Source organism: Tachypleus tridentatus, chromosome 9, assembly GCF_004210375.1.
Source record: "Tachypleus tridentatus isolate NWPU-2018 chromosome 9, ASM421037v1, whole genome shotgun sequence".
NCBI lineage: Eukaryota > Metazoa > Arthropoda > Merostomata > Xiphosura > Limulidae > Tachypleus > Tachypleus tridentatus.
The window spans coordinates 126,137,036-126,163,769 of record NC_134833.1 but is presented as its reverse complement, the minus strand read 5'-3'; the positions used below and the strand labels follow the sequence as shown (position 1 = coordinate 126,163,769).

The window sequence follows — 26,734 nt, the reverse complement described above, 5'->3', positions numbered from 1 at the left end:
CTCTGTTGTTTTGCTATATATTTATAATGATTATTATTTTCTTTATCCATTCGTTCTATAACTTTATCCGTAATTCACTTTAAATTAATCAACATTTATTTTGTAATCGAACGATTTGTTATTATTACTCTCTTCTGTCTCCCTGTTTATTTATCCTTATGTTTATTAGATATATTCAATTAATCAACAATTATATGTTAAAAATACTATTGACTGTTGACCAATATATGCAAAAACGGCTCCTTTAGGTTGAGAAAATATTTTACATAGAAGAGCGAACAACGTTTCGACCTTCTTCGGTCATCGTCAGGTTCACAAAGAAAGAGGTAACTGACCGGAAGCTGACCACATGTTTGAAAGGGGTTGTGCAACTGAGTGTCGGAACGTAGAGGGCGGTGTTAGATGTTTGAATATATAATTTTATTTATTTTATTATATTAATATAGGTATAAAGGCTTTCCCTTATATTGGTTTATTTTGGGTTTAAGTTGTTGTATAAGTAACGCTTCTTTAATTTTGCGTTTGTTTATGTTTGTTTCTTTATTTAGTATTTGAGTGTTTTCTATGGTTATGTTGTGTTTATTTGACTTGCAGTGTTCGAAAACGTGTGAAGGTGACTTTTTATGTTCTTAGAATCTGGTTTCCATTTTTCTACTTGTTTCTCCAATATAGAAGTCGTGGCAGTTACCACATTGTATTTTATAAATAATGTTGGTGTGGTGTTTGTCAGTGTAGTAAATAAAGAAACAAACATAAGTCAGTGTGATGGATAGTGCTACATGTCATCTACGAGCTTAGAAATGTCTGGCTTGATGTTTGACATTGAAAGACACAAAACTGCTTCCAGATAATCATCAGTCAGCTGATTGTGAGTGTTGTTTTTGTTCAGTTTCATATGCAAGAAAGCCTGTTTGCAGCAGTACATGCTGCCAAACATACCAGTGTGGACAAGTGCATTTTCTTTCAGATTAGCAAATGTATCAGGCAAAGTTTTGTAGAAGTCAAGCAAACTATTTTCTCGGTAAATAGCACGCAGTTCATCAGATGCCTGGAGATCAGTAAATTTGAGCTGATATTCTGCTGATAAGTCATCCACTGACACACTGAACGGATAAGCAAAAAGTTTCATCAACAATCTGCATTGGTCAAAGTCATGAAACTGTGAGTTGAAGGATTGAATCAAGGCATCTAGCTTCCAAACATAAACTTGTGTGTCAATGTTCTGATTCTTCTGTAGCTGTGACTGAAAAGTGGGAAAGTGCACGAAGTTGCCTGATGCTGCTTGCTGCCAGAACAACTGCAACTTTGTCCTGAAAGTCCCCCACTAGTACAGCAGTAAGTCTACGGATTTACAACGCTAAAATTAGGGGTTCGATTCCACTCGGTGGGCTCAGCAGATAGCCCAATGTGGCTTTGCTATAAGAAAACACACACATTGTCCTGAAAGCTGAGATGTGATCTGCAAGGTGACAGACAAGCTGATTTTTGCCTTGCAACTTCATATTTAGATCTTTCAAGTGTTGTGTGATGTCGACCAGAAAGGTCAAATCAGCTTGCCATGCTGGATCAGTCATGGAAATCACTTTTGTGTCTCTGTTCTTGCTTCTGAGGAATTCTATCACCTCATCAATCAACTCCCAGAATCTTCTGAGCATCTTCCCTCGACTCAGTCAGCATACTTCACAGTGATACACAAGGTCATCGTAGTCTGAATAAATTTCTTCAAAAAGACTTCAAAACTAACAGTGATTGAGCCCTCATGATTTGATGAAATTAACGGTTTTTGTCACTAATACCATCAGTGCCTGAAAACCAAGTTCTTTACTGCACAGGTTCTGTTGGTGAATAATACAGTGCAACTTCACCAACTGTCTGTTCTGCTTTCCTCGATGCTTCATCAACAGTGCTACCAGCCCGCTACTTTCTCTGGTCATGACTGGTGCTCCATCAGTTGTCACACTTACCAGTTTCGTGAAATCCAATGAAACACTACTACACAGTCATACTGTTTCCTCAAACAGAGCAGACCCAGTTGTCTGACCCTTCGTGGAACCCATGCCAATAAGTTCCTCTGTGATATCAAACAATGACAACACACCACAAACAAAAACTAGCAGCTGTACTGTTGAACTGATGTCAGTCAACTCATCTGCTGCCAAAGTTGGCTGCTTTATTTGTAAGCTGCCTTGTCACGTCTGCTGAGAGGTGTGAAATTCTTCATTGAACTATCATATGATTCAAAGCCACCATCTGTAGCTTGCGAACTGCTTATGGACACAACTATTTCAATGCAGTAATCATACATTGCTTGACAAAATCACCATCAGTGAACAGTTGGCCAGATTTCACTATCATCAATGAAATATTGTAACTGACCTCACATGCTGCACCTAAATCTGCTGACTGCTTTGGGAAAACGTTCTGCTGGTGATTCAGCGACCGCCTCAGAGATTCAATTCAAGCTGTTCGTTCATCACCGATAACGTTGTGGAAATCTTTATGTTTCAACTCATAATGACGCTTTACATTGAATACCTTCACCACTGCTACTGTCAAATGACACAGCAGACAAATCAAGTTCTTCTGTTGTTGAACAAAACAGTATTGCGCAGTCCAATCATGAAACTGCCGATTTTCATCGTCAACTTTTCTTTTACGATTAGCTGCCATTTTTGTTACAAAATAATATCAAAATAGGGCTCGTAAGAAAATCTTGAAGAACAATTGGAATGCGTGAGATTTTGTAATTGCGGAAATATTATGTCATTGCACCAATGATTAAATGCCTATGCATTAACGAGATTTGCTTATTAAATTTTCTTTATTGCTCGACACAAATATGGAACCATCCAGTATCTAATCTAATGCATATTCTTCTATAGCTCTCAATCTTCGCACAGGCACGAACTCTAAGCACGCAAACTCTCTATGTTTGACTTTCCCATTGGACATCGCGGGCCACTCAGCGACTCATCATGGGCCGGACTTTGTACACCACTGCACTAAAGGGACAAAATTTTCCTTGTGCAATATCATCTTCCATATAGGACTGCACAAAAGCTATAGCACCACAATAACCTCTAAACACCTCTAAAAAATAGATGCAACCTTGCCCTCTGAATAGAACTGCACAGAATATGGTTGCAACATTATCCTCTGGGACTCACCTCATAAAGACGGAGCTAATGATTAGAGGTTCAACATCCTCTACACCTGCTGAACAGCACCACTCTAATCTCTACTCAATGAAGGTGGTCACATTCAGGAGGATGTCTCCATGGTTCACAACTCCATTGGCTAGAAAATGGTAAGTGCTAAGAACTTTCATACTTCACTGGAACGACATGGGAAAGAAACACTGTGAAAAGTGGAGAAATGTTGACACTGGAAACAATGCAATAGGTGACTATCAAATCCTTATTATGAAAAGTAAACAGCACATGATTTATTCAACCTAAGAAAGAAAAAGCATGCACAGCTATCCACTTCTGTTTTACTCAAAAAGTCCATCAGTTAGTATGGTCCAAAACAGACAAACTTATAAAGCAAATATATTACAAGATAACATGAACTTGTGGAACATCCCATCTCAACTATTGTACACAATGTCCATCAACTAAACCCAAACTCACTGAGATATAGTGCAAGGAGTAGCCAGGAGTAATTTGCAAAACATCAACCCTGGAAATATTGTACAGAGGCTGGAGCACATGTATCACCAGAAGCATGTCCCATGTAACCACAGCTTCAGGACAGCACATTAATCTCTGGGACCCACTGCAGAGGGTTGAAGTGACTGAGTCACTGGGGAGGAAGACAATGTATAACAGTGTCTTATAGTTGGCCATAAAATGCAGATTTTGTTTGGTTATGTAGCATATCTGAACAAGTAACATGCACCACAGAGAGGGAACCTAGACCCAAAATGGACATTCCCTGAGAAGGAAAGTAATAAACAGAAAAACCCAAGTTACCAAGTCACAAGTAAATTGATAAAATAAACATAAAAAGAGTAAACACTTAAACTTGCTAGGCATTAGTAAGAGTATGTGGAAGTTGTGACACAAATTTCAAAAAGCCAAAATGAAATTCAATAGGTTTGGTAAAAAAGCTACAATGAATAAACTGTTGAAATTCAACAAAATCCACAAACTACTACTTTGAAAAGTTGCAGAAAATATCACATGAAAAATAATACAATGTTAAACATGTCTGCACTTAATAACTGCTTAACTACAAATGATAAAATGAAATATAAGGAGTCACATGTCAGGAGGCTCTGTTGCACTCCTATTGCTAGTGTTGTCATATGAGAATTTACATGTGAAGATGCTATGAACCACATGGATCATAGAGTAGGTGGGAGTTTCGAGGCCTGTGACATGAAAAACATTTCGCATATAAAGGGCAGTGCTGAACAAGAATAGCTACGTGTGAGAGGAAGATAAGATCTAATATCAGATACATGATATATATTTTTTAATCAAACTGTCATTATTGCTCTTTTCTGTTTTGCTGTTTATTTATCCTTGTACTTATGTATGTATGTTTAATAACAATTTTGTTAAAAAGGCTATGACTGTTAATCTGCTTGAAATGACAAATGTTAAATACAGAAGTGTTTTGCTCAAACAAGCTGCAATTATTTTAACTGGTCTCAAACATGATGGTTTTTGCAATGTAAACTTACCGTATGAGTATTGCACATAGCAACAAATATTTGAACATAAACAAAGTGCTCTTTTTTATATTTAAAACACAAAAACTCTTCTATATAGCTTTAGTAGTTTTGCCATAACAAAGATAAGGCAAGGATGTTTGGTGGCAATATTTTAACACTTGCATAGCTGGAATAATCAAATGCACTAATAAACAGCAACCCTAATTTCAAATAATTGATTACTTTTACCACACTCAATTCAACCATAATTTCAATTAATCAATTGTTTGAATAATCAGAAATACTAATTTTGATTAATTTATTATTTTACTGACAACTGATATTGGAATTTGGATTAACTGATTATTAAAATCATTGATGTAATAATCAGTATATTAAAAAAAATCACAAGTGCTTGTTTACGGCTATAACAGTAATTAAATTGAACATAAGAACAAGAGAAACAATAAAAGAATATTCACTCCACTGAGATTTCATTTCCCAAGGTCAGAATCCCAAACAATAAGCCCATTAGTCTAACCAAATTGTATACAACTTTATGAATACAAACAACTTCATTCAAAAATTAAATATATTTTAATTAACAGCCTACACCAATAATAAAACAAAATTGACAAGTAAAATAATTATGCATAATTCTGAGTTTTCATAGAGTATGTTAAGTATCCTGTTCTATTTATTTATACTTTGTCCCCAACACTTTAAAGTGTTCAGTGATCCCATATTTCAAAAGCAAGTTATAATGTTTAACAATACAGTATAATGGAAAGATAATAAAGAAGGAAAAATATTAGTGTCATTACAGATGGCACCAAAATCTATTGAAGATCTGGCTACAGGAGAAAAAGGAAATTTAAGTTTATTGACAGGTTCTTTTATTTAAAGTGAAGATGTAAAACATGTTTTGTATTAAATGTTTTAAATGTATCACACTTTCCTTAAAATATAGAACAGTAAATGAAGAAATAAAACACAATTATTTCTTCTAGCTGCACCCTTTGTTTTTTGTTATTGCTTGACATTGTTGCTGGGCCTTTCACAATTTTGCATGTGCAGGATATGAAACAAAATTTGTTTTAGATTTTATATATATATACAGTTGAATGACTGAAAAAAACCCTAAATTACTGTATCAATACCATGAAATTCCACTATAATTTATCAACCTTAGTGATTAAACTGCATTTCAGTCTCAAAAAAATATGAAATTTCAAGCAGATTAAAGACACAACCAACCTGTTTGAAAACTTTTTTTCAAAGAATGAGGTAATCTCCTAACACATTAAAATGGCTGAGAAAACCAGCAGGGGGATATTATAAGCTTCTGATTTGTTAATCACATATCTTATATTGAAGTAAATATATATAAAGGACTATTTCATAAATGGAGAGAGGTGAGTGAGGTTATGTGGGTGATATTTCAGCAAAATGAAAAGATATGAGGTTATTATTTTATATTCTAGTTTGTTAGTACTGGTAATTTGAGTTCCTAATTCATATGAAAATACATACTTAATATTCTCACTTCACAAAAAGCTAATCTAAACCAGTGCTGCAATCAACATACCATGTGATTCATTAAAACCTACATTTAGATATGTTCTTTTAATATTTACTTTTAAATCAACTCATATGTAATATACAAGTATGAATCATAACCTACAATTTAATTCCAAGGCACACAAAAATCAATGTTTAGAGGTGTTTCTTAATATTTACTTTTAAATCAAGAAATTGAGCAATGTATAAAACTAAAATCTGAATTATAATACACAGTTTAGTACCAAACGTATTGACATAAATTCATGAACAGTTCAATAAAATTTTGAATGTGAGTCAACAAACATGATGACATGGCCTTTGACTTGTGAACTATCTGGAAAGGGTTAACAGAGTATATTCAACTAATTGATTATTCTCTCAAGACATATCACAAACAAACTTTATTGCTACAAACACTTTCGAAATTCACAATGAAAGAAATTATTTCAGAACATGTTAAAAAAAAACCTCTTAAACCTATATATTTATCCTGTTAATACACAATAGTTAATTTCTACTCTATATAATCACATTTGAAATATATTGCTGCTTTTTAATGTGGCACTATATAATGGTTTGAATCAAAGTCTGAACAAAACCTAAAGGAAACTTTTCAAAATAAAAAGATCAGTGCAACTTGACACAGTGATACAGGATGACACATTAAAAGACATGAGGGTGGTAACATCTAATTTCTTACTAATAGAATTCATGGAAACAGTTAAATATTTCTTTTCAGTATTGGTACCTTTATGCATCTGTAGTGCACATTTAATTTTCATGTTATTATGCAGCTGTGCAGAAGTGACAATATTTATTTTCTTCATGAATTACACGAAATAATGAATGGCAGAATATGACAAAATATCAATTTTAATATACTTTTGTGTTATTAGTGCTTAAAATTGAGTTAAAATTACTTAAACATTTGTGGCAAAATATGTGAAAAGGAAGTCCTGTCTTCAGGTACAATCATTTAGAAAAAAGATATTTTTTGTCTGAGACTGTTGTATGTGAAAGTACCATATATGCCAAGTTGTACAGAATTTGTAAAAAACTGAAAATATTGTGGTTTTTACTTTTTCGTAGATTTATTCAGAGAAGTCATATTACAACTTTGTGATGCTTTAAAACTATAATTTTTTTATATAAAGCTAATAAGCTTTATAACTCCAAAACATCAGTAATAAAATATGTTTAAAAATGACTAGTTTCAGCTGTAGGCCTATAACATGTAATTTAGCTGGATAATACTTCTTTCATTGTTGCAAGAAAAATAGTTTTTCACAACACAAAAATCCATACATAACTTCTGACAACAATATTGATGTTCATGAATAAAAATATATAAATCTCAAAGCTTTTGTTTTTTTCACTCATAACTACTCACTACAAGTAGCTTTAGCAGTAGTCAACTGAAATGCTTACAGAACCATTATGAGTAACCTAGCTGGGTAATAATCTAACAATTTCAAAAGTAATATATCTGAGTTATGGGATTAACAAATAAATAGAAATTGTTAAAGACAAACACTTCAAATTCTCTTATCAAACAGCATTGATAATATTTAGAAAATATTATTGAAACAATTGTTTTCAATTTTAAGTCATCACTCATACAGTCATAGAACTTTCATTTTTGCTTATTTTCAATATCAACAAAAATGTTCTTGTGACTATTAACTTTTAAACAATGAAAAACTGATTCTTTAAAAAATATACAGTATAAAAGAAAAATAATAGTTTCAGAACCCCTAATTTTATGTCAAATTACACAACATTAAATAATATACTTATAAATTCTGAAAAAAGAATTTTTTTTTATATAGAAATTCACCCTTGGACCCCTTTTCACTAGATTCATGCTTGTTTATACAACAATAAAGTTAATTTCTGGAACAAAAGTGGAACAGAATCTAAACCTTCTGGGACCCCTTCCCTAGATCTTCTCCCATATATAAAACATTAATGAATAGTTATACAATTATAAATCAGAAACACAACACAGTAAATTTACACCTTATTTAGTACAAAGAATTGGCAGTGAATACTACCAGCTAGTTGTCTTCCCTATAATCAATAATTCAAAACTAGAAACATTAGCAGATACATAGCTTTGCAATAAAAGACTTAGCAAGGAATTTAGTGGTTATGGGAATTAAACCTAAGACCTTCAAATCACAAAGCATTCACACACACATTATGTTTATTTGTAATTATGCACAAAGTTACAAAATGGACTATCTGTTCTGTGCCCACAATGTTTCTAAAAACCTTATTTTTAACATTATAAGCCTTCAGACTGAACTACTGGGAGGAAGTTCCCATATGTAGCTATGTGCATAACAACAAACAAACATAATAGCAGTATTTCAAATACTTGATATTTGGAAAAATCTGACACAATAAACAATCAAAAACCCTAATTTCTACAAATTGGTTATTTTCACGACAATTAATTTAATTGTAATTCTGAGTAATAAAATATTGAAGTAATTGAAAAAAGTAGTAGTCTGAAACATTAATTTTGATCAGTTGATTATTTTTGTGACATTAACTCATGAATCATAATTTTAATATGCAATTGCTTATCATAAGTAACTAACTTGTTAATAAATTAAATTGCTTAGCTATCCTTGATAACTGGAACAATAAAAAAACAGCAATAATCAGAAACACCAGTTGACTATATTTGTGACATAAATTGATTTCATCATAATTTAAACTGTTTAATTGTGACACTATATAATGTTGGTTGGTTGATTTAGTGTTTAATGGCACAAAGCAGCTAGGTTATCTGGGCCAAACGTCCAGTAAAAATGTAAAAATAAATTAAATGTAGTAAAATACATGAAAGGAAATGAGGGTAAAACAACACAGCATTGAAAAACAGGAAAAGCATAAAACCAATGTTGACACCTAGTCTACAATGTTAAAAGAGAAAGAAGAGTAAGAGAAGTTGTAAAGGACTTTCTCTAGCATAATGGTAATGATCATAACCCACCAGGAAGACTAACAGGAAGAAGTACAAGAACCACCGTCTGCCATGTCTGCAAGCTCATTCCCGTGAATACCAATGTGGCCTGGTATCCAGAAAAAATGGTAGATGTCAATGAGAAATGGACCAGTCGGTTTTGAATATCAGTGAGAATAGGGTATAAGCCAACGTCAAGTGATTCCAGGGCCAGTAGAGAACTAAGCAAGTCATTATAAATAGTGCAGTTGGAGTACTGCTTAGCTTCAATATGATCCAGGGCAAGAGATATGGCATACAGTTCACCAGTGAACACAAAAGCTGTAGAGGGGATTCTGCATGCAACCACTGAGCCACAACACACCATGGTAGAGCCCACAGAGTTACCTGATTTGGAACCATCCATATAAATTGGAATGGAAAGATTGTTCGAAAGATGTTCATTAAATAAAAGACGGTACTTCCAATCGGGAGTATCTGCCTTTCTCAGATGACTTAAAGAAAGATCACATTTGGGGACTGTAATAAGCCATGGTGGGATGGGCTGACCAGTGGATTCTGCAATGTTAACCAAGGACAGACCCAATTCATTCAATTGCACCTGGATGAGAAGGCCAAAAGAAGCAATGGCAGATCATCTGTTCTGAAAAAGTGTGGCCCACTGAGAAAGGTAAACACATGCCAGGTGGGATGCTTTGGTAAGAAATGAAGTTTCAAAGAATATAGTAAAGACAGTTGCAAACGGCAAAGGTGCAGAGAAGGTTCATGAGATTCTACATATGAGCTTTGAACTGGGGAGGTGCAGAAAGCCCCAGTGCAGAGTTGAAGTCCTTGATGATGAATGGAGTTCAGCATCTTTAAGGTCGAGGGTCTGGAAGAGCCATAGGCCATTGATCCATAGTTAAGTTTTGATCGAATAAGAGCACGATATATCTTTAACATAGAACATCGATCTGCTCCCCAAGTGGTGGTAGAGAGAACACAGAGGATGTTCAATGCTCTCGTGCATTTGACCCGTAGCTGCTTTAAGTGTGGTATAAAGGTCAGCTTACGGTCAAAGATAAGCCCCAAGAACTTGGTCTCAAGGACCACTGGCAGCAAAACTTCACCAATACAAAGTTCAGGATTAGGGTGAATACCCCATTGGTGGCAAAAATGCATGCAAACGGTTTTAGAGAGAGAGAAATTAAAGCCGTTCCCCATGGTCCACTTCAGTACATGATTGAGAGCAGTTTGTAGTTGCCGCTCAATATACCTCATTTTTGATGACTGACACGAGATGTGGAAGTCGGTGACATAGAGCCTGTTTACAACAGTGAGAGGGAGTTGTTCAGTGATGGCATTAATCTTTATATTGAAAAGTGTGACACTCAAACCACAGCCCTGAGGGACTCCAAGTTCCTGTAGAAAAGAATAGGAAAGTGTCAAACCCACACGAACTTGGAATCTTCTGTCCATTAAAACTTCTAATAAACATGGGTAAATGGCCATATATATGGAGGTCTCACAAAATGCCATACCTCCAAGTTGTGTCATAAGCCTTCTCAATGTCAAAGAATATTGATACAAGATGTTGTTTCACAAAGGCTTCTCTGACTGATGTTTCAAGTCGAATTAGGTGGTCCGTGGTGGAGTGCTGTTGTCGCAACCCACACTAGGTGGGTGAGAGGAGCTTGTTTGATTTGAGGAATCAAACAAGACGAGCATTAACCATTCTCTCTAAGATTTTACAGAGACAGCTCATCAAAGCAACTGGACGATGGTTTGAAGGAACCTTGGATCTTTCCCAGGCTTAGAGAAAGGTAAGATAATAGCCTGGCACCAGGCATTAGGAAAAACATTCTCCTGCCAGATCCTGTTAAAAACAATTAGAATATCAAGAGAAGCAGGAGAGAGATAGTGCAGCATGTCATAGTTTACATCATCAGGTCCAACAGATGTACTGCCAGACCGATGAAGGGCCATTTTCAGTTCCACCAGTGTAAAGGGACAATTATAGTTAAAGAGACAGTCAGTTCGAAAGGAAAGAGTCTTTATGGCCAAGAAGGTGGAGGAACAAGCAGAAGTGCTAGATACCTAGCAAAAGCTTTCACCTAGAGTATCGGCAATGCTCTGGACATCATCTACCTCTTGGCCATCAGAGAGTAAGATCGAGAGGGGGACAGAATTGTCATGCCCACTGACCTTTCGAACCCTGTCCCATATGACCTTGGAACTGGTGATAGAAGATATGCTAGTTGTAAACTTAATCCAAGATTCCTTCTGGCTTTGATGTCTTACCCACCTAGCATGTAGACGGGCCCGTGGAAAGCGATGAGGTTTGAAAGTTTGGAATATCTACGGAAAGTATCACAGGCCCGTTTTTGAGCCTTCCATCCATGTGGCAGTCAGGATTCCACCACGGACGAGAATATCGTGGAAAACGTGTCAAGGTTTTAGAAATACAATGAGCAGCTGCTTGTATAATACAGCCAGTTATCGCTGCCACACAGTCACCTATTGATGGCTGGCTGACGATGGCAGGATCAAATTCTGCGAGAGCAGTGAAAGAGGACCAGTCTGCCTGATCCAGCTTCCACCAGGGCATGCGGGTAGAGTGGCATCAACCATGGCCAGTCTCTCTCAAAAGTATAGGAAAATGATCACTGCCTAGTGGATTACTGTCAACCCTCCATGAAAAATGGAAGAATAATGAAGGGGAGCAAATCAAGAGATCAATAGCAGTAAAGGACTGACTAGGTGCATGAAAATAAGTGGAAGAACCAGTATTGAAAAGAGAAAAGTTGTGATTAGAGAGCATACACTCTACAGAGCGACCCTTCCTATCAATAACAGCGCTTCCCCAGAAGGGATGATGTCCATTAATGTCCCCCAGGATTAGCAAGGGAGACAGCAACTGGTCAATGAGAGCATCAATGTCTGATTGATCATATGTCTCTCCAGGGGACAGATAGAGAGAACAAATAGTGACTGACAAAGACAGGGTGGGCACATGCTGATCAACCAACAGTGCCACCACTCCATGTACTTTTCCATTACACAGCCTGTCATTTCTGTACAGAGAAAACTGCCAAAAGGTGACTGTATCGGCAGGTTTCAGAAATGTTTCTTGTAATAAAAGTCATGCAGGATGGTAGAAAGCAATCAGTGTTTTGATGTCATCTAGATTAGAACGTAAACCTCAACAGTTCCATTTTATCAAGGTGGCCATTTTAAATAAGAGTAGGCAAAGTCGCTGGAGAACCCTTCTGTTTATGACCACATCTTTTTTCCTTACTGTCCTTATTTGGAGGAGGTCTACTGACCTCCATGGATTCTGCCCTGGGTTGATTGGGCAGGTCTTTGTTGTTGGAAGGGGATTCCAGTGACTCAGAACGAGATCGAATGATTGTTTTGCATCTTGGGGTGGGACAAAAAGATGTATCAGAAGAAATGCCTGTGTTTGAAACCAAAGCATGTGCATCTTGGGGTTTGTTGGGATGTATTGGAGGAATAGAGATGGGTGTAGAAGTTGATTCATCAACCTTTTTAACCATGGAGGTCAAAAGGCTTTTCATTTGTTTTGAAAACAATTCTCTTGAAGGCACAGAGAGATCTGTCTGCACTCCCACTGTAGTTGTGGAAGGAAACACAACAGCATATGTACAAGATGAAGTGACAAACAGCAATTTCCGAGCCTCAGGATAACTAATGTTATGGTTTGTTTTCAAACGCTGCACCTCTTTTTCCTCCAACCATTTTGGGCAAGAACAAAAGTAGGAAGGGTGAGAACCATTGCAGTTGACACAATGTGGGTCCATGTCACACCCATAGGCATCATGGTTCTTGCCAGCACAACGAGCACATCTCAGGGAACCACGACATAACGTCTTTGAGTAACCAAACCCCTGACATTGGAAACATCGGAAAGGGTTTGGAATATAAAGCCATACCCTGAAATTTAGATAACCCGCAGATGGTAATAAGTGCAAGTGGTGATGTAAATGTCAAAATGAGGATATCTGTCGGCAGTGTAACTCCATCTTTGTGAGTGTAGATGTGCCTCACTGCAGAAACAATGTGGGTCCGTGTCACACCCATAGGCATCATGGTTCTTGCCAGCACAACGAGCACATCTCAGGGAACCACGACATAACGTCTTTGAGTAACCAAACCCCTGACATTGGAAACATCGGAAAGGGTTTGGAATATAAAGCCATACCCTGAAATTTAGATAACCCGCAGATGGTAATAAGTGCAAGTGGTGATGTAAATGTCAAAATGAGGATATCTGTCAGCAGTGTAACTCCATCTTTGCGAGTGTAGATGTGCCTCACTGCAGAAATTCCTTGAGTGGAAAACCAGCGAGAATCTCTGACTTGGGGATGTTCTTCAAATCCCTCTCAACAATAACTCCTCGTGATGAATTCAAGAGGAGTTCACTGTGTTGGGGTGTGGATGTTTCAACCAATATGTCTCCAGATCGAAGCTTCTTTACTGACTTTGGAGAGCCAGCAAGTCACTCTAGTCCCTTCTGAATAAAAAAAGAGGGACATTTGCCCTAAAGGTTTTTTCTGAAAGAGAATGTAATATAAGAAAATGAGGTACATGTGTTACAGATGTTGAAGATTGCTGCTCAGAGTCTTCAAGACATGGTCATTTACCTATTGACTGTATTTTTCACTATTGTATTTAAATTTTTCATAGAAGGATCCATAGGAAATAAGGAAAATTTTGGTACCCACTGACCCCACCCACCATGGAGCCCTACGAAAGGACGCATTACGATGTCATGCAAGGACATTGCAGCAATGCCAGGGTTTTGTGAGCACTATACCCAAACACCAGCATCGGACACAATGTCCACAACACCCGTTGAAAACTTCCAACACTGGTACTTGGTTGACTCCAGCCCAAGTTGTCCAGCCAATTAACCTGAGATGGGGCCACCCAAAGGTCACCCATCTACAGGTATTCAAGGCCAAAGTGGTGTGTTAGGGTTGGACCCTCAACCACCAGGATCCTCTTCTCCCCTTCACGGGTCACCACGCATGGCAAACATGTGGGTGAATGTTTAGATCCCAGAGGAAAAAAACAGAACCTTCCCTGGGAGGTCCCCTCACCACGTACAGGAATCCACACCGAGGGGCTATATTATGTAATCAGTCCTTACACAAAATTAATTAGACACTTGCTCTTTACGGCAAATAGCCAAACTAATTATGTGGCAGCAACTCAAAATATAAAACATGCAGACATGGTCAATAAGTTCAATTGTTGTTTGACAAAACATTAGAATAGGGAAGATGTGTAATCTAAGTGACTGACTATGGAATGATTGTAGGTGCCAGACATGGTGGTTCCAGCATCTCAGAAACTGCTGACCTCCTGGGATTTTCAAGCATTACAGTGTTTAGTTTACAGAGAATGGTACAAAGAAACAAAAAACACTCAGTGAGCAACAGTTCTGCAGTTGAAAAAAACCTTGTTAATGAGAGAGGTCAGAGGCGAATGGCCAGACTCATTCAAGCAAACAGGTAGGCAACAAATTCACAACCATTCTTTACAGCAGTGTTGTGCAGAAGAACATCTCTGAATGCACATGTCAAACCTTGAAGCAGATGGGCTACAGAACAGAAGACCAAGCTGGGTTCCACTCCTATCAGCTAAAAATAGGAAGATGATCTTACAGTGGGCATGAGGTCATCATAATTGGATGACTGAAGATTGGACAAATGTCACCTGGTCTGACAGATCTTGATTTCTGCTGTGATATGCAGATGGTAGGGTCAGAGTTTGGTGTAAACAAATCCATGGAACCATCCTGCCTTATGTCTATGGTACAGGATGGTAGAGGTGGTGTAACAGTGTGGGGAATGTTTTCTTGACACACATTAAGTCCCTTAATGTCAAATGAGCATCATTTGGTTGCCACAGCATACATAACCATTGTTGTTGACCAAGTGCATCCCTTTAAGGGCACAGTCTATGCATTTTCCAATGGCTACTTCTAGCAGGATAGCATGCCATATCACAAAGCATGCATTATCTGAAGTTGGTTCTATGAACATGGCAGTGACTTCAGTGTACTCCAATGGCCTTCACAGTTTCTGGATCTCAATCCAATAGAGCTCCTTTGGGATGATGTGGAATGGAAGGTTTGCAGCATGAATGTGTGGCCAATAAATCTGCAGGAACTGTGTGATGCTATCAAGTCAGCATGGATCAAAATCTCTAAGGAATGTTTCCCGCTTCTTGTTGGATCCATGCTGTGAAGAATTCAGACTGTTCTAGAGGCAAAAGGGAGTCCTACCCAGTAGCAGATAGGTGTGCCTAATAAAGTATCAATTACACATAAATGGGGAAAGTGTTTATAGCCTTGTTTTATTTTTGTGTTTATATGACAAGGGTTTTAAAGTTGAAATTTGTTCATCCTACCTCTATTAATACATTTTCATCTATTACATGTGTTAATATGGTCTTTGTGATAGTGTATTATCTATAAATATATATTTAATGATTTAAGTATCTGATATTATGTATGTTGTTTCATTTATCGATATAAGCCTGGCATGGCCAGGTGGTTAAAGTTCTCAACTCATAATCTGAGAGTTGCAGGTTTGAATCTCCATCACACCAAACATGCTTGCCATTTCAGCCGTGAGGGTGTTATAATGTTATGGCCAATCCCACTATTTGTTGGTAAAAGAGCAACCCAAGAGTTAGCAGTGGGTGGTGATGATTGCTAAATTAGAAAAGGTTAGCACAGATATCACTTGTGTAGCTTTGCAAAATTTCAAAAATAAATAACCAATTTATCAATATTTTTATTCTGAAATTACAATTTCCAAAAATGTCATATTAGTTCAATTTTATTTGGAAAAGATATATTAATGATATTTTAAATAAATTTAGAACTTTTGAAATACTTTACTTAAAACTACAGACAAAACCAGATTGTATGTAATTTTTCAACTAAATGTATACAATATAATTTGATTCTTAATTTTTAAAACTTTATATCAGCTAGCTTTAACTTCTGATGAAATACATACTAAAAATTTCACAAAACAAGATTAGAATTAAAACATAAATTAATGTATGAAGAAACCTAAGAATATGAGATAGTAAACTTGAAGTTAGTTGGTTGTTTCAACTTTGTTTCATATATTTTTATCAAATTATTGAAATTAAAACAAAAAAACTTAAATTAAAACAAGAAAAATGCACCTGCAGTTTTAGAAGGTCCTACACAGGTTACTCACACTTTTTCAGATTATGAGATGAAAATGAAGTAACACTATGAAGTTTAAGATATTCATTACTCCCAGAAAATTAGATTATGTATAACATTTCATTTCAAACAATTTTTACACAAAATGTATCTCAGAACAGCTGTTATGGGTATTAACACTTGATGAGGAAAAAACAACTCCTCCCTCAGACATGTCCAGCAACAGTCACTTGCAAACTATCTCTTTATTAACCTGAAGATGACCTAGGAAGGTCAAAATGCTGTTCTCTCCTTATGAGTAAAAGTGTTTATACTCATACCAGCCATTCTGAGACATATTTTTATTTCAAGTGGGTTTTTCACCATCAAAAATTATTATACAAGTTAAGACACACATTCAAGAACAAAGTAACATATTAATTTTGATAATAACTTAAATTTCAGATTTAGCTCTTTCATTGTTTTGACCATTAGAAGTTGCAAAAACTTATCTAAAAAAGAATTATGGCTATAAAATATCTCAGTTTTTGGATAATTAAGCAATTCTGAATGATACTGCTAAAATCTAGGAAACTAAAGTTATATCCTGCAACTTTGAGAGACATTTACAAATTTATCTTTTAAAATTAAAAGACTTGCTAGAGTTTAAAATAATTTCTGATGAAAAAAGACTAGCTGTTTTTCATTATAGAATATTATATAAGAGTTACCATGTTTTAAATTATAAGTATAATCTTGAAAGGAATAACTTTAGCAGTGTTTGGAAGGAAAAAGATCTTTATGGTTTGGTTCATCAGCATCTTAAGACATTCAAGCAATGTTAGTCCAAAAAAGATTTTAGATTGTTTTACAAAAAAAAATCTATATAGAAAAGAGGTTATAATTTCAACTTGTATGTCACTGGTTAGATTTTGGTTGGAGCATTGTGTTCTGTCTTAGGCTTCTTACATTAAGAACACTCAATTGTTGGAAAATGTTCAAAAAGGCATTACTAGGATGCTAACATGGATGAAAAAGTTGTCATACACAGCAAAATTACAATTTAGAAGTGATCTGAATGAGGTGCTTAAGATTGTTAAGGAGATTGACAGTGTCAATGCAACATCTCTTATTGTTAATTATGGTAAGATATATAGAAACATATATAAGTTTCCAGTAGGTTGGAATCATCTTCAGCTATGACTATTTTACTTTTTATTTCTTACGTGTGGTTGGCCTTTGGAATAGGTTGCTTTCAGATAGAGTAGGTGCATTAAATTTAACTAAATGCTTCATAAGCATCTAAATGACAAGCGATGGATTGGAGTGCTTTTTCTTTCTATCTGTTTGTTTGTTTACTATTTCGTGGTTGGCATAGCCTAGATGAATCAGCAGGTTCCTTTTTATCCTTAAATCTTATAATACTTGTAATAGAGTAAGAGAGGACTTAACTATTTATGTTTGGTCTTCGGCTTTCAACAAAAACAAACTTCCAATATATGGTTATAATTAGTGAGTCACTTTCAATTTAACTTACACTAAGTTGTACCAAAGCTCAATCTCAGCTTAGAAGTTAGAAATTTACAGCTACATTTGACCAAACAAAATAATTTCAAGTATAGAATATACTAATTCAATGATTAAATTAATTTCTCAACAAAAACCCGTGGAAGATAAATACCTTTACCGGTTCTTGAACTATCATTGTTGGCTAACTGTATGGATATATACATATAATTTATTCTTTTCAGTTTCAGTTTACAAAAAACATCATTTCTCTATTTTTCCTTACGTCCGATACCAAACATATCAATTTCAATTTTCAAATAATAAAGGATAAGTAGGCCTAACGTCACGGAGGGTAAAAAACACTCTACTTCGCTGCCGCTTAACGGATAAAAATAAATTGAAAGAAAAAATTAGAATATATTTTGAAAATACAACGATTTAAACAAAAAAAAACAAAATAAACAAGTAGAAAAATTACTTTCTTGTTACTGTGTAAAATTCAAATCTAAAAATGTTGAGTTTTGGATTAGTGACCATAAAAAATGTTTGAGATTATATATATATATATATAGAGAGAGAGAGAGAGACGGAATTTAGTCTATGTGAGTTCACTTTTGTGAACCTTAGATCTCATGTAATTTTACACTGTTATGTTTGTTTATTGTTAAGTGCAAATTTATACATTAAGCCATCTGACTGGTGAGACATTGAGGCTTGTTTTATACTGATAGAAGAAGAATATTAATTATATTAAAAAAGAAAACATCGTGCCTAATTGTTTACATCTTGTGACATATTTATTACGTATAAATATGGCCATGAACATTCAGACTCTTTTTATTTTTGAATTGTCATCAGATTCAGGGTCTATCTGCATCATTAATTAGATATCAAACAACCTAATACTTCCACTAGGGATAATATCGGACTATTTCTGTAGCAGAAATAAATGGGCTGGTGGGTTGTCAGCCCTCCGCAAGTTCACCGCGTATGTTATTCAACTGTATTCTTACTGAACTTGTTTAACTCGCGTAACGCCAAACATGATACTACGACAATTCCTTCATCACTGACGGCATAAGAAAATAACGATAATCAGGGACAACAGATACTATAAAATCAAAGGATGTTCTCCTCGCTTGAAGCAAGAACAACAAAAAACTAACCGCTAATATTATTAACTATTTTGAAACAGTATCAATGCAGAAGAGGAAATAAAATTAAACACATCCACTTTGTTAAGTGAACACTTTATTTATAAAGGTTTTATTTCGAAAATCAATTCATCGCAAATGTTGCACTGTTATTGCTTTAAAACAGATTAGTGTATAAGAAGATGGTATTATATTTAAAGTAGAGAACATTTGTTTTACGGATACACTTTATTTAATTAATAATAATTAATTATCTACATTTTATATTTATCCATATAAACGCATCATTGAAATAGCCATGAGATTACAACTAAGACCAACTTTAAGTAACACTTTTTATGGTTGAACAACTGCTCAGAGAACTTTAAACCAAAAGTTTACAAACGCTACGTCGATGAAATGTTTCTCATATTTCGAAGAAAATATAACATTGAGCAATTTTCTTAAGCACATGAACCCTTAGGGTTCCTCCATGAATTTTTTTGTGAAATTGAAGAATAGACTACCTTACACTGTTCAGAATTATTTTTTGTAGTCAATATACAGAAAGAAAAAATTCACAGGTCAGCTCGCTCAGATTGATAGTTTTATTGTTGTAAGATATTAGATCAGCCTAGAAACATGTCTACTAACGTGAATCTTCACGGCCTATTCAAATTATGTTATGTTAGATCCTGAGAATGTTTTTTCTCCACCAAATACGTTTGTATAACGGATACCCTAAGAAAATAATTGAACACTTAACCCAGACATTACCGAAAGAAATATTTAAAAGTACAATAAATATGTTCATAGTTTAAAAGGGCCTGGCATGGCCTAGCGCGTTAAGGCGTGCACTTCGTAATCTGAGGGTCGCGGGTTCGCGCCCGAGTCGCGCCGAAATATGCTCGCCCTCCCAGCCGTGGGGGCGTTATAATGTGACGGTTAATCCCACTTTTCGTGGGTAAAAGAGTAGCCCAAGAGTTGGCGGTGGGTGGTGATGACTAGCTGCCTTCCCTCTAATCTTACACTGCTAAATTAGGGACGGCTAGCACAGATAGCCCTCGAGTAGCTTTGTGCGAAATTATAAACAAACAAACATAGTTTAAAAATATGAATAAATAGATAAAGTAGACTTCAATTTTCTTTAGAAACTGATCGAAGTACAGAACATCCAATAAAGATTTGACAGGAAAATACTTTTCATATCCATTTTCATGAGTATCGCCGTTGCGTCTGGTCTATGTAAGCCACATTTTCGTTAAGTACAAACATATCAGGGATTTTATACTGAGAAGAAACTGTATAAACGGTTCTGTTTTTCGAAATATTCTTGAGACAACATTTTGTTCATTGATCTAATAAACGATACACTTTTCGGTTACTAATGAAAACAGATTTTTTAGTTTGGTTCTGAAACTGTAACATTCAGCGATTGGTGACAAGGTAACGAAATGTTTGTTTGTTTTTTGTAATAAAGCAAAATCACATTGGATTATCTTCTGTGTACACCACGGGGGATCGAAACTTCAATTTTAATAAGTTCTTAAACTAACTGATGTCTCACCGAAGAAATGTCCCAACATTGTCCTGGATACGCCATCCTACCAGAAGAATTATTAGTGATCTAATGGACATTTCAAAACAATTTTTTTTTTTTGTATTTTCATCACAATTTGGTGTGAAAATATAGCTGAAAAAACAACAACAACAACACATATTTAAGTATAACACTATGTAACACAAATTTTGTTCCTGGATATGTTATTTCTTAATTGCTTGTGTTGTAAAAGTACATAAAATGGCCATTATTCCCTTCAAACTTTGCTTTCGTGACCTGGATAATGAAATTTAAAAATTAACCTATTTTCTAGGTAAAAACGGGAAAATTTGCACATTTTTATTTGAATAAGGTCTGAGTAAAACAATATATGAGTTAAGATTTACATATATTTATACTAAAGTTATAGAGAAATGTTTAGAAGTGAGTTTTTTTTCGAGATTTGCGACTGTAATGTGAATCACTTTCACGTATCAGCCCCCAAATACAGTCTCCCATCATGTTTTCGTTATATGCTCGTGGAAGCGCTCGCCTTGCTTTTCAGAGTATGCTTCCATTTTCTCCTTAAATTTATCAAAATGAGCGTCAAGGATATGGACTCTCAGGGACATCCTGCAGCCCATTTTGCCGTAGTTCTTTACCAGAGCCTCAACCAGTTCCACATAATTTTCGGTCTTGTGATTGCCCAAGAAACCCAGAACCACTGCGACAAAGCTGCCCCGAGCTTTTTTGTTCCTTTCTACTGAGCTTCTTGGGGAATTCTGTGCACTCCAAGATCTTCTTTATTTGTGGTCCAACGAAGACACCAGCTTTGACCTTTGCCTCAGACAGCTTAGGGAAGAAGTCTCGAAGGTACTTAAAGGCTGCAAACTCCTTATCAAGAGTTGTGACAAATTGTTTCATAAGACCAAATTTTATATGCAATAATGGGAACAACATCTTCTGGAGGTCCACTAGTAGCACACACTTGACATTGTGCCTCCCCACAGAGAACTCGGTCCGTTCTGGCCAGTGCTTCCTGTTGTAGTGCCCTGCGGTGTTCCTGCTGTCCCAAAGGCAAAGATATCAGGGAAACTTGGAAAAGCCACCAGGAATGCCACCATGTTGAAGTCTCCGATAACCTTCTAGCCATACTCATCATACTTCAACGCTTCTAGCAAAGTCTTGACACTGTTGTATTCCTCTTTGAGATGCACGAATATGCCAAGGGAAGAGACGGATATTATTTTCGTTATGGAGCAGCATAGCTTTGAGGCTTCTGGATGAGCTATCAATGAAGAGGCGTCACTCGTTCGGGTTACATGCACTTCCAATTGCCTCGCACAGACTGGATACATTGTGGCAGAATCAGAGGCCCATCTTGACGAGGGAAGAAGCTTAAAAAATGTCGGTGACGCTTCTTATGACTTGCGACTTGCACACTTTCATTTAACAAATTCCATTCCTTGAGCCTAGATGTCAAAAGCTCGGCATTCGACTTTGTTACACCAAGATCTCTGATAAAGTCATTGAGATTTCTTTGGTTGGGGTAGTATGGGTTTCTCTCACCAGCTGCATTTCTGAAATTGTAATCTGGATCCTTAACGTCTACCTCCTCTTCTACAGGCCCGATATGGCCAGGTGGGTTAAGGCGTTCGACTCGTAATCTGAAGGTCTCGGGTTGAAATCCCCGTTGCACCAAACATTCTCGCCCTTTCAGCCGTGAGAGCGTTATAATGTAACGGTCTAACTCACTATTCGTTAGTAAAATAGTAGTTCAAGAGTTGACGGTGGATGGTGATGACTAGCTGACTTCCCTCAAGTCGTACACTGCTAAATTAGGGACGGCTAACGCAGATAGCCCTTGTGTAACTTTGCGCGAAATACAAAAACAAAACAAAATCTTCTTCTACAACATTCTATAAAGTTCTTAAAAATTCTTGTAAGCTCGAGAAAATTCTCTATCAGCTACTCAGCATTGAACCAACTGGAATGTTCTAGAAAATGGGTAAATTTGAAATTTTCGTTACCCAGGTCACAAAAGCAAAGTTTGAAGAGAAAAATAGGTATTTTCCATTTACTTTAGGCATAAGCAATTGGGAAATAACACTTACTGCCCAGGAACAAAGAAAAAGTAAAAATTTTGTTACATAAGTGTAATTGTTTCTACTATAGTTAAAGTCGTATGAAGTCCTTGTTTTCAATATGTTTTTTATAAGTGTAACTTACTTTGCCTGGCTGGCTATGTTTTCTATAAATCAATAAAAAAACAGGATTAAAGAATGCCAAAAACTTATTTCCAGATTTTGTATCATAAAAAAGGAAACATTTTATAAGTGAGGAAAAATAACATAAATATGTAGTAGCCAAAGTTCGCAATAATTCATAAATATGCAGATGTATGTATATTCGTAAACAATTATTACTTAAAACTGTTTGGTGTTCTCCAAGTAGGGTTTTATTATATGAAAAATATGTGTTGTTGTAACTGTGTAGTTTCCACACTTCAAGATCTTGGTAGAAATGAAATATGTATTATAACTAGATATATTTATTTGTATTTATTTAAAGCTATTAAAGCAACTTGCTGCCGTCCCTAATTTTGAATTACTGACGAGACGAAAGGCAGTGAACACCACCCTTCCACCCATCGTCTACATGAACTGTCACTCTTATGATGCACCTACAGCTCAAAGTATGGATATTTTTTAGTATCGCGCAACTTAAAGATGGGGGCTTGTGATATCGACCAGCTCTGCCACAGAACATAGATCCAGTCCGTACCTAACCAGGTACAGAAATGGGAATTGTTACAACGTTCATGTTTGTATCTTTCACGAGGGCTATCTGCGCTAGTCGTCCATAATTTAGCAGTAAGAGATCCACTGCTATGTCTTGGGCTACTCTTTTACCAACGAATAATGGGATTGACCGTCACATTATAACGCCCTCACAGATTAAAGGGCAAGCATGTTTGGCGCGATTGGGATGCGAACCCGTGACCCTCAGATTACGAGTTGTACGCCTTAACACGCTTGGCTATGCCGGGCCAAAAAAAAGTATGGTGACAGTTTATTGAATATGTTTTACATGGGCAGGTAATGAAGATGGATCTAATGGGTTGTGTGTTGAATGTAGTACAGTGTTGAGTAACAGTAGTTTGCATCCAGCAAAGTTAAAACGACATCTAGAAACCAAACACTACAAATAAAAAAAATCCAAATTCCGAGTATTTCAAAAAAAGTGTTTGCAATTAAATGCAAGGAAAGCTACACTTCGTTCGTTTTTCCATCATGACAACAAAGGTGTTCTTATTGCTTCATGTCACGTTAGTTACCGTATTGCAGAAGATTTGATCAAACCATGAGCAAAAGATTTGGTAGATTCTACGATTCATGAGAAATTTCTTTAAAACATTAACTCCGTGCCCCTCTCTGACAACTCGATTTCTCGAAGAATCAAGAATATGTCAGCAAATTGCTTAATGGAGTTAATAAGGCGAGTAAAAGCGAGTCCAACTTTTTCACTTCAAATGGATGAATAACAGGTTATGCGATGTTGCTTGTGTTTGTTCGCTATATTCACGAAGCTAGTTTTGAAGAAGACATACTAATTTGAAAACCTTTGCCTACTCAAAGCGAAGAAATATTTAAACTGATCGATGTGTTTATGGAAGAACATGAAATCAAATGGCAGCTTTGCTCAAGTACTTTCATTGATGGGGCTGCAGCTATGATTGGAAAATTTTCAGACGCAGTATCACGCATAAAAAAGAGAAACCCAGACATCGAGAGTATCCACTGCTGCCTTCATCGTCATGCACTTGCAATGAAATGAATGCCAGAAGACTTAAAAGAGGTATTGAGTAACGACATAAAAATAGTTAATTTTATAAATTGAAGACCATTCGACGCGAAGATCTTCAGTTTACTTTGTGAGGATATGGGAAATTTGAATAAAAGCTTTCTGCTTCATACTGAAGTCCGATGGTTTTCTCGGCGAAAAGTGCTTGCTCGGTTTTACTAACTGCGTGAGGAGATAGGTTTTTTTTATCTGAATGCTATTTTGAACTTGCATACAAATTAAGGGACAAAAGCTGGATACAGAAAGTGGCTTACCTTTCGGACGTATTTGCTTAGCTAAATGAAGTGAATGTTGCAGTGTAAGGTACCAAGGCAACGTACTTTAAAGCTCAGAGTAAAATGAAGCGCTTCAACGTCAGCTAATATTTTGGGGTGAATGTATACTTTAGGAAGAAATTGATTGCTTTGAAAATCTCAGTTGTTTTTTTATTTATGAATGAAATTTCCTTAAGTGAATATGCAAAGTTTCAGTCTTACATCATATATCTAATTTGTTTACAACTACTGGGAAGTACATACCTCTTAATATAGCAAAATTACTGTGGATTCAAAATCACTTTGTTGACTTTGCAAATACCAACGATTTGTCTTTGAAAGAGAAAGAATAGCTTATAGAAATTTCAACTGATTACACCCTAAAAACAAAATTTCAGTTGAAAGAAATTACACAATTTTGGATTCAAATGGCCATGGAATACCCTGAAATAAGTAACAGAGCTCTGAAATTTTTGATGCGTTTTCCAACAACATAGTTTTGTTAGAAAATATTTTTACTGTATACAGCTACAAGGACCAAATTTAGAAGTAGGCTAAATATTGAAGATGATTTGCGCTTACAAGTAACAACCATAACTCTAAATATTGAACTACTTTGTGAACAAAAGCAAGCCCATCTGAGCCACTAATAAATAAATAAGTACATTGTGCTTTGTTTGATATAAATTTAGCAAGCAGAAATTTTTTGAACAAGTGGAAGTCAAAAGTTTTCTTTAAATATTGATATTTTAAATACATTTTTATTCTAAAAGTTTGAAGTGCACTTTAACTGGTGCTAGAAACCGATTGCTTCTATTTTTAGTGTATTTTTTTCTTAAGGTTCTAGAACTTCTTTTTCTTTCTGATACAAAGCTCCGCAGTTCTTAAACGTTTGAGAACTTCTGTTCCAGAACATAACATGTACAAATTACAATGGTGTATATAAACTTACTATTTCAGTCGTTTTGGGTTACATGTTATGCATGTGAGGTTGGATCCACATGTCCTATAATAGTATTTTGTGCATGTCATAAGAAAGGACACCCCTTGAATATTATTGTTTATTTTATTTTGATATACCACGAATCAAGCTTCTGCAAACCATATTTTTGTATTTATTGGTTCTAGCTTCCCCAGTGGCACAACGGTATGTCTGCGGACGTACAACGCTAGAATGCAGCTTTCGATATCCGTGGTGGGCAGAGTACAGACAACTCACTGTGTAGCTTTATGTTTAATTACAAACAACTACAACAGTACTAGCTTGTAAGAGTAATAAATATAACTTTGATTATAAGATGTTCTTGTGTTTTTTTCAACATAAACAGCTGCTGCGACAAATGTTGGGGCATACGTAATCCAACAACAAAACCTGTTGGGATATGTTTGTTACATATATAAATTTCAGAAAATCTGTGTGGAAAAATTCAAAAAATGCAGAAAATATTCCTTGTGTACGGAAGATAATTTATACTACTTACACTGTTTCTCTCTTAAGAAGATAAAAACCTTACTGAAAAAATTAAAACTTCTCTAGTGTTAAAAGACCAACCGTTTTCGAATAATTTCATTGACAAATTTTTAATTCACTTCATCTTTTCTTTCTACATACATATGCATACAATATCCGCAGAAATGCATGTGATTGTCTTTATATGGGGGGCCCTGCATGGCCAAGCGTGTTAAGGCGTGCGACTCGTAATCCGAGGGTCGAGGGTTCGCATCCCCGTCGCGCCAAACATGCTCGCCCTCCCAACCGTGGGGGCGTTATAACGTGTCGGTCAATCCCACTATTCATTGGTAAAAGAGCAGCCCAAAAGTTGGCAGTGGGTGGTGATGGCTAGCTGCCTTCCCTCTAGTCTTACACTGTTAAATTAGGGACGGCTAGCACAGATAACCCTCGAGTAGCTTTGTGCGAAATTCAAAAAACAAAAAAATAAACAAACAATCTTTATATGTGCCGTATGTTTGTGTGAGGCTTCTCCTCATGGAGTATAGTCTCTAGATATATATTTTATCTACGAAATATCTCATGAGTAAAATAA

At 35.9% G+C, this 26,734-nt stretch overlaps 1 protein-coding gene across 1 annotated transcript in view; it reads right to left on the bottom strand.

Moving 5' to 3' along the window:
* Nucleotides 1–18,311, bottom strand: part of Cdc27 (cell division cycle protein 27) — a 113,814-nt gene extending 95,503 nt beyond the window's left edge. The window contains exon 1 of the mRNA XM_076457093.1: nt 18,071–18,311. Within this exon, the coding sequence (XP_076313208.1) occupies nt 18,071–18,094 (24 nt within the window). The 5' untranslated portion in view covers nt 18,095–18,311. The remainder of the gene's footprint in view (nt 1–18,070) is intronic.
* Between the last annotated feature and the right edge of the window lie 8,423 nt (nt 18,312–26,734).